We start from the raw sequence: 9,462 nt of genomic DNA, 5'->3' as shown, positions 1-9,462 counted from the left end.
CTCGATAGAGAACCTTCTTCGTGGCCTGGTCCTTGATCAAAAAGAAATAAGGATGAAATTCGAGGAAAACATGATTGTCAAGGGCAATTTTATGAACAGAGAGGAGACTTTTGGCAGCACTAGGGACATGCAAAATTTTCTTGAGATGAATTGGACGGTGAGGGGTATGAAACGTAGAATGACCAATGTGACAAATCTGCATACCTTCTCCACTTGCCGTGTGGATGTGATCTTTGCCACGGTACTTGTCTTTCATTGTGACCTTCTCAAGCTCATTGGTGATGTGATTGGTGGCGCCGCTATCGACGTACCAATTGGTGTCGATGCCGTAGGATCCATCAGCCGCGGCAGCCACTTTTTCTTCATCTTGGGAGTCCTCGTCGTCTTCATCATAACGGTACCAGCAATCCTTCGCGGTGTGCCCTGGCTTACCGCAAATTTGGCAGCGAGGCAGCTCCGGCCGGGCCCGAGGTGGACCGCCGCCACGACGACCGCGAGATGCACCAGAGCGGCTGTTGCCGCCGCCGCTGTTGCCGCCACCACTGTGTCCGCCAGATCGCCCCTTGGCGCGAGAGGAGCCACGGCCACGTGATCCACCACCACGGCCACGCACCGCGGCGTTGGCAGAGGAGCGGAAGCCACCGCTGCCCGAGTGATTAAACTGGGCCATGCGCTGGTCGAAGTTGCTGAGCATGGCGTAGAGCTCGTCGAGGGAGACCGGCGTGACGCATGCGTCGAGGGCGGAGACGAGGGGCTGGTAGTCGACGTCGAGGCCGTGGATGATGTAGGAGATGAGTTCGTCATCTTGGATGGCCTTCCCCGCAGCAGCAAGCTCTTCGGCGAGGCCACGGAGAGAGGCGAAGTAGGCGGCAACCGTCTGGTTACCCTTCTGCGCATTGAGTTTTGGTGTATTTATCTCAATTATATCCTATGAGATTATATCCAACAACGTAACTATCTCAATTATATCCTATGAGATGCGCCGGTCACCTATTGTGACATGTTACATGTTTAACATGTAGGTGTGTTGAACACTGTCGTCCTTGGTTGGGCTTCAATGATGTAAGCAGGGTACTTAGCAGTTAACAGTGGGCTGTGCTCAACCAAATGGCCCAATTATTATGCAGCCTGACATTTAGGCCCAACATGCCTGTCTATCTGCATCCAAACAAAGGCCCATTAAGAGTAGGATTGCTCATCCAGATCTCACATCATATGCCTAGGTTTTTATTAGTGTTCAGAGTTTCAACTTTTAAGTAGTACTACTAGTTGGTTAAAGAGAATACTAAGCCCGCTCTGCTTAATTAATTGGATTCTTTCACTTAGTGACCCCTTTATATATCATACTGTATAGTCAAATCCTTTGGTTCTTTGTACATATTGTACTTAAGTTGTAATTCTCCTGTTTATTTATCAGTTACTTCACTTCCTGGGATGTCACTCCCTACAGTTTTTGTTCAACAAAAAAAGTACTAGCAGCGTTTAGGCGTAGCTATGCATGTCAAATTGCCCCTGCTTTTATAGTGTCTCCTCCATTGTTTAGGCGTAACTATCCAAAAGCTTATTTGTACAATTTATTAATGGCTCATACATCCCACTTTGAGATTTCCAGTCAACTTTAGCACTTGATTAACTTCTCCAGAAGGAATGAAGAGACAAATCTATTTTCAGACAAAAGATGCTGGCTACCACTTTATGTTTCTGAAAGTTTGTGCCTTCTATTGTCAGAATCAGCAAGGCTGCATTGTTCTAACATGCATGCTTGAAAATGAACTGAGGTTTATTTGATTATTCATAAAGCAGAGGCACTTTTCATAGGTAAAACACTAAAACGAAACAATCCTTTAGGGGATGGAACATCCTCTTTTGGGCAAACTTTTGGAATTAGTTTAATCATGTAATGCTCGTTACAATGCTTTCCTGACCAAGTTATGTTTGATGCAAGAATGCGAAGGTGAAAGCACTATGCTAATTATCCGGCCTTGTGCGATGTTAGGTACTTCGGTTAGTTCCTAGGCTAAAACCTTATATAAGATTGAGTACAAAAAAAAAAACGTTATGTAAGATTGTATTGTCTCAAGAACCAGCAGTAGCTTCCATGATGGAAGGGATCTGCCCAGCAACTAACACATGGAGGTTGTCTGCACTCCACATGAGACAAACTAACACATGATTTTTAAACCACAGGCTTAGTTTGTTCATGCCTCATTGCGTAGTCTCTTTTGGGTCCTTGAGGCATGTGGCTGTAGGAAAACATGCATTACGTTCAATTTCATCGACTAGTCTAATAAGATTTTTATATGTAAGATACATGCTTGATGTGTAAATTAAAGTGCAAAATACCTTCCTGAGCATGCATATCTCATTGGCATCATCTATATGGAGCACTTTTTTTTATTAATGTAGGAACTTATAATGCTGTATGCCCGTTTTATCACAAAAAACTATCTAGAAGCAGCCCGAATAAAAAAATCCATTTGTTTAACCTGCAACATGTTTTAAATCACAGGAAATCGTGAAAAACAATGGATCCTGTTGGCTCCAATTGTCTCCTAGCTGAAGGGTTCAAATAAAGAATGTGATTTGGTTCCTCATTTATTTTATTTTGTTTTGGCTTCAATCATTCATGTACTGCTGGAGGGAGCCTTTGTTCTGTGCCATTCAGCTGCTCGGATTTTTTCCAGTTTTGGTGTATTTATCTCGATTTGATGGTGGGTCGTATATGCAAACACTGCTTGCTTCTATACACTTGGGGATTCCCATCTATATGTGCGTATCGTACAGCTGTTCAATGGGGTCGTGTAGTTTGTCCTCCTTTGGAGACAAAATCTAGGAGTTGCTGTTACGCATACTACACAAACACAGTAGTATGCGATCTGCAGCTTTAATCATTTTTGGAATTCAGATCCTTTCATAGATATATACTTCCTCCGTCTCAAAATAAGTGTCTCAACTTTGTACTAGCTCTAGTATAAATTTGTACTAAGCTCAAGACACTTATTTTGGGACGGAGGGAGTACATTTGAAGGATGAAAAGGACAGATGGTTAAAAATCGGAGGTAATACCCATGTAAAAGTTGAATGCATGCAACGTAGGTAGTCATATTCCTCTATTAAAAGTTGACGAGTACTGAAATCTTTAGCTTAACCTGCCCGACTTTACAATATTCATGTCCTCAATTTTGTGAAGGCTATTTAGAAGGCGAAAAAAGTCCATTTTACTACCCTGAATAAAGTGGGTGGTTCACTTTACCCCCTGATCTATTTTTCCGCTTCTTTTACCCCCCAAACAAACCCAAACCGGACAAAACACCCCCCCGGCTGGTTTTTCTCCACCCGCTGCTGATGTGGCACTAGTCAACGACGATTTTGACCTGGGTGGGGCCCCCTTGTCAGGTTTTTCTCTCTCTCTCTCTCTCTAATTGAGGCTGGGCCGGCGGCCACTCAGCCCGCACGCAGCCTCTGGCCAGGGTGTGGCGAGGCCGACCGGTTGGAGGAGTGGCGAGAGGGGGGGGTTGAGCTGGGCGAAGCAGTCAAGGCTAGGCAGTGGCGGGCGCGGGCCGACGCAGTTAGGCATGGGCGGGTACCAGGGTGAGCGCGAGTGGAAGGGGAGGCTCAGTGGGCGCAGCAGGGCCGCCGGAACGGGGCCACGAGGGCTAGTGCCGGAGCAGGGCTGTGCGGGCGGGGCGCTGCGGCAGCAGAGCAACGCAGGCGGCCCGGGCACATGCGAGGGAAGAGGAGCGCTGGGCAAGTTCAGCGAGCGCCAGCGCAGCCCCGAGCAGCAGCCGGCGCGGTCGTTCGAGAGCAGCGGCATGGGGAGGCGAGGCCATGGAAGGGCGCGAGCAGGTCGCGGTTGGCAATGGCGAGCGGCCGTAGCGGGAGTCAACAGCAGCGCTAGAGCAGAGTCGGCAGCGGCGCGACAGCGGTCAGTGACAGTAGCGGCAGCAGGCGGGCGCGGTGACATGCACGTGAGGGCGACGGAGAGGCATGGCCAGGGAGGGGTGTGGAGCCGAGCTCCCTGTCACCGCGGTCGTCGGGAAGAGGACCCACGCCTAGGCCGCGGCGGCCGCGGGGTCGCTGGAGGCGTGGCTGGCGTGGCGCAGCCACGAGTGGCGTGAGGCGGTGGAGTTCCACGCCGAGGTGCTCGGGCGGCACCTCACCGATGGCCTCCTCGGGCCGTCCTCCTGCGCCGTCTGCCTCGGCGGGGCCCAGCAGGCGCTCGCGCTGCGGGAGCTCGGCGTGGCCGGGGCTGTCGCCGTCGCGAGGAGGCGCTCCCCGCCGCTCGCAGTCGCCTTCGGTTGGAGAGAGAGAAAGAGAGAGGGAAAAAAACCTGACAAGGGGGCCCCACCCAGGTCAAAACCGCTGTTGACTAGTGCCACATCAGCAGTGGGTGGAGAAAAACCAGCCGGGGGGGTGTTTTGTCCGGTTTGGGTTTGTTTGGGGGGTAAAAGAAGCGGAAAAATAGATCAGTGGGTAAAGTGAACCACACACTTTATTCAGGGTAGTAAAATGGACTTTTTTCTTAGAAGGCTTAGTTGAGACTTGAGAGATTAAGGCAAGGGTTTTATTTTGGCCAACCAAGTAATCTTTCTTTTGAAACACCAAGAAACTCTTGGCACAGTCACTGAAGGATTTTCATCCTCTAGTAATTTGATAATTTAGGACCAAAACTCCGAATAACACCCCCCAACCTCCGCGGTACAAATTTCGGATCAAACTACTGAGAGATACTGCCTCTGTAAACTTTTATAAGATGTTTTAGGTCACTACTTTTATAAAAGTTTACAGAGGGAGTAGAAAATACAGTTTGGAAAATGTCTATTGTTAGTTGGCCATCGCCATACATGAGTGAAGAAGGGTAGGCCAGGACATGTGCCCAGTGGAGCCAGCCATGCTCTCTGCATTATTGCATCTGCATGCATGGGCCATTTGCATGCACTTGGCCCTCTTAAAAGTCACAAAACCCCATTGCAGAAGCACAATCCTGTGAGCTCCCTACGGCTTGCTGGCCTGGAAGGGTGATAACAACAACACGACAGGTCAGTGTCCATGGCGTGTAGCCCTGTTACATACATACAGATTATGAGCAGCTAATTGGCTATTAATTTCTGCGGTTCAGCCTCAGCGACGCCTGCCTGCATGTTCCAGAACAGTGGATCTGTTAGGAGGCAGACCCGGCCTGGTCCATGGAACTGTCCACCCTTGTGCACCTCTGCATCAACTAATTACTTACCCTGCTCCAAGGTTTACTACTCCAATCTGAGGGGGTACACACGTACTGCTCCATGCAGTAGTTTCTTAAAGGCCAGCCCTTAGGGGTAGTGGTACGTAGTACCACTACTTTAAAAGCTGCCGCAGATCAAAGTGTGTGGGATATGCTCTGCAAGGTTAATTAAATAAACCGCAGCGACACTGCTGTCCTGCACACAGTGAAGACACAGGCAACATAGATCTGCAGGATCATCCTATCCCACAGTGGTAATTGCACCGGCCTTTCTCCCTGACTGACTAGTATGCATGGCTGCATGGACGCAGTCACAGACACATATTAATGCTGACATGACTAGCTGGGGGTGGGGGGCCTCCGCTAAGCAGATTCAGATTAAGCAATAATATGCGTAGAAGTAGCACCGATCAGTAGATTATGGGAGATGGTTAAATTGATTAGCAACACCTAGCTATGAGAAATTTGGAAACATTTTCAGTTGACTAATCGTTTCCTACTCAAGATGCAGATCTAATCGATGGTTCGCTATGTGTCGCATTCCATACAACTCTTTTCTGTCGCCACCTTCACCATGGTATTGTGTAGTGTAGTGTATCCTATGATAATCCCGGTTTCTTCACAGTTTCTGTTTCTACATAAAGCATACTGCTTCAAGATTTTGCTACCTTGAATCCTTGATCATGGCACTGTTACTGGCACAGGTCAGCATTCTATGAGTAGAGGTACCTATCCTGGATTCCTGCGTACCAGGTGGACCAAAAGCTAAGGGATCATACAATAATACTAGTAGTGTTTGGTTGAGGCCGTAAGGACCAGGCAACGATCAAGAACTTTTTGGACCAACAATGTTTGATTGGGTGTTGTTAAAGAACATGTTGCTTCCCCAATCATCTTATGTTGCATGTACCAGAATCATTGGAGAAAACTGGAAGCCAAATGTGCCAAATGTGATTTCCCTAACCTAAATTCCTGAAAGATTGCTGCTCTGGATGCACCACCAAATTGCAAGACAGACTCAATAAATGGGTCACAGGTTTCCTGCCTTTTTCGTAGGAGCCTTGATATCATGCCAGAAGATGTGGAGGCGTTGAATGGGCAGCTGAAGGAAAGAAAGGGAGAAAAGGGAAGACGCCATCGTGGTGAGTGCAATAAATCCGGTCTCATGTTTAGCCAGACTTGCATAAATGCCCAAGAATTATGCAACTACTACTTGCTTAGAACAAGGTTCAGAGGAGATGGAATGGCAACACAGAGAATATTTGCAACTACCGGTCAGCTAACATTTCTGTCTTGATCTGCACGCCTTAACTTTTTTCAGTATGGTTAGGCTGCTTCAGAAGGAGTTGAGAACATTTCTGCTACGTAAATAGGTTATTTTGAGATAGGTGCACACAGAAATTTGCTGTTCATTCTTGTGATCCTGCCAGTACGTACTCACTGTGCTCCATCATTGGGTCTGATTAGCTGTAAACTGGGCAAGAGTACAGTGCATCTCTTTGGTTGGCGGTACTATATTTGGTGCTAAAGCTGCAGCCTGCATAGAAACTGTGGCAAACAAAACTGAAACCACTGCAGATTTTTTTTCCTCCTGTTTGCTGCGAAGGCGCCTGTGCGTATTGGGTGTAGTGTAATTTTTCAATTCTATAGCTCCCTTGTTAATATTACTTTGTTAATGCGATGATATGTGTTCCATAATAACCATAAAAAAAAGTGGCTTGTTGGGATTCATTCACTAACATGGTTTTTAATGGTGCTTGCGGCATGGCATGTCAGGTAGAGTACCGGGGAGAATGAGAATCTGTAGCACGGCACTAGCAGGCTACCACCAAGGAACAAGGCCAAGGTCTCATCCGTGAAAGATTAAGGTTACTTTGCAGGGAGATGAGGCCCATCCCAAGACATGACAGATGGATGGATGGATGGAGAGCTAGCTAGGCGCACTGCGTGGACTACTATTTACTACTCCTACTTCCTACTAAAACAATTAGAGGACGTTTCTCTCTTGTCTGCACCTAATTATCTATCCTGTGACCTTGTTGCACCATTTGATTACAACAGGTATCTGCGCACTTGCGGCATTTACTATTATATATATATCCTCCTATATGTACGTATGTTGTTGCGAAACTGATCAACTAATTTGCTTCTGCTCAGCCTGCAGATTAAACCACGCCACAGGCCACACCACCGGCTCCCGATAATCTAATGCTTGCCGCATGTGAAGATTATATCGACCATTACATTTATTTCTGCTCTGGGCAAATTGGATGGACGGCGCATACCTACATTAGATTAAATCGCAACAAGGTAGCACCTACCAATACCAATTAAATGGTCTCTTCAGCTGCTAGCGAGCTACTGATCATGCATGTGTCTTGTAGCCTTGTACAAGAGCAAGGCTCCACGTGGATGGCCAGGTAAACAAAAGAGGTTTAGCAGCACACCACCCCAAGTGATTGATTAGCGAGAAGCATTAGTACTACTATATATCTGCAGAAATTGCACTCCACCATCCATGGCAATGGCATCTTCCTTCCTTTCTCCTCTCCTGATAAATACATCATGAACAACCAGTCTCTCTGCTCACCAGGCAACCTAGCTACTCTCGTTACTCTTTTGATTGCTCCTGTCCTGTACTGATATGCTGCTAGCTTTTGTTAATTATATGCCAATATGTGCTATGCAACCCTCCTCTGAGCAAAAGCCCACATACACACACCACCTTCCTCACTCTCTCTAATTGAGTAGAGCTGCTGTAGCCCTGCCCACACCCAGTAGGCGGTGGAGCACCATAGCCACAGCCTGTGCCTCTTGTGCATCGTCCTGTTCGATCTCTTCTCCTTGAGATCAAACTAAAACCAGCCATGGTGAAGAAGCTTGGCCTAACATCCCTCATCTTCAGCAGCAAGCAGGTGGACAGTGCTGCCAGTACCAGTGGCGCTGCACCTTCCTCCGTGGCCTCGTCCTCCTCCATGTCTGCCACCTCGTGGCAATGGCCGTCCTGCAAGCAGCCAAGGACCCTCTCCTTCAGGCAGCAGCAGCACCACCAGACGGCGTACAAGACCATGAACTCGGCCTACTTGCCAGACTCCGGCGCGGACTCGTGCTTCTCCAACTCCTTCGCCTCGGTCGACGACAGCCTCTCCACGGCGTCCGAGGCCGCCTCCGGGCTCGTTGAGGCCAACGAGCGAGAGACGGTCATCCGCGCCCTGCGCTCCGGCCGCCTCTTCTTCGAGCCCCACGCAACGCCGGCCACCTCCTCCTCCATCCTCGACGAGGCCAAGCTGAAGGTGAAGGACAGCGACACTACCACCGTTACCACCTGCTGCGGCAGCGGGAAGGTCGACAAGACGGCGCCATTCGAGGGAGCGACGGCGCTGACCATGGACTCGTCGAACCCGTACCGCGACTTCCGGGCGTCCATGGAGGAGATGGTAATGAGCCATGGCGTCAAGGACTGGTGCTGGTTGGAGAAGATGCTGGGGTGGTACCTCAGGGCCAACGGCAAGAGCACCCACGGCCTCATCGTCGGCGCCTTCGTCGACCTGCTCGTCGCGCTCAGCGACACCGCCTCGCCGTCCTCCCCGACCACCGCCAGCACCAACCGCTCGTCCTCCTTCAGCGGCACCGACGAGATCAAGGAGGAAGAAGGATGAACCGAGCTCAACTGGTACATATGATTATGATTAGTTGTCCCTTGCTGCCATGATTCGCGTCAAGTGCTGTTAATTCCCAGCCGGATGCAGTGCAGCTTGATCAAGCGTGAGGTTAGCAGTATTGATTCCATTTATTTATCTTTTGCAAGAAGCTGCTGGCTAGCTATTGTGTGATTGCCTGCCAGTTAACTCCCCGTGCGCGCGTGCGCGCCTACCTAACTGATTGTTTGCTAGCTAGGTGAGTACGTACTGTATTTGAATTTGCGTGCACAGCCCGGATATTGCGTATGAGAAAACCAAAAAAAAAAAAAGGCAACCTGGTGCATGTAGCTTTACCACTGCGCCAAGGCTCCCCTTCGTATGAGAAAACCAAATGAAATGTAAAAAACTATAAATATATATATCGTGTGTGTTGTCTGCAAGCATGTTTGGGACGCGAGAATTTTCACCGGAATTTGGTCTTCTTTCTCAGAAACAGTTCAGTTACCGCAAGAAATGAAGAAGGGAAATCTCTTGTTTCAGACGGATCTAAATATGTGATTGTATGCATTCCGTTTTCCCTTTTCCATTTTTGTGTGT

The 9,462-nt window shown here is 48.6% G+C and overlaps 1 protein-coding gene across 1 annotated transcript; it reads left to right on the top strand.

The window, feature by feature from the left end:
• Nucleotides 1-4,555: 4,555 nt before the first annotated feature.
• Nucleotides 4,556-9,034, top strand: LOC123147678 (transcription repressor OFP13). The gene is made up of 3 exons (XM_044566950.1): nt 4,556-6,366; nt 7,001-7,285; nt 7,382-9,034. Exon 3 carries the CDS (start codon nt 8,092-8,094, stop codon nt 8,881-8,883), a length of 792 nt encoding a protein of 263 aa, XP_044422885.1. The 5' UTR covers nt 4,556-6,366; nt 7,001-7,285; nt 7,382-8,091; the 3' UTR covers nt 8,884-9,034.
• The last annotated feature ends 428 nt before the right edge of the window (nt 9,035-9,462 follow it).

This window comes from Triticum aestivum, chromosome 7A (assembly GCF_018294505.1).
Source record: "Triticum aestivum cultivar Chinese Spring chromosome 7A, IWGSC CS RefSeq v2.1, whole genome shotgun sequence".
Lineage (NCBI taxonomy): Eukaryota > Viridiplantae > Streptophyta > Magnoliopsida > Poales > Poaceae > Triticum > Triticum aestivum.
Note: the sequence above shows the minus strand (reverse complement) of the source record. Positions and strands in the feature narration are given on the sequence as shown.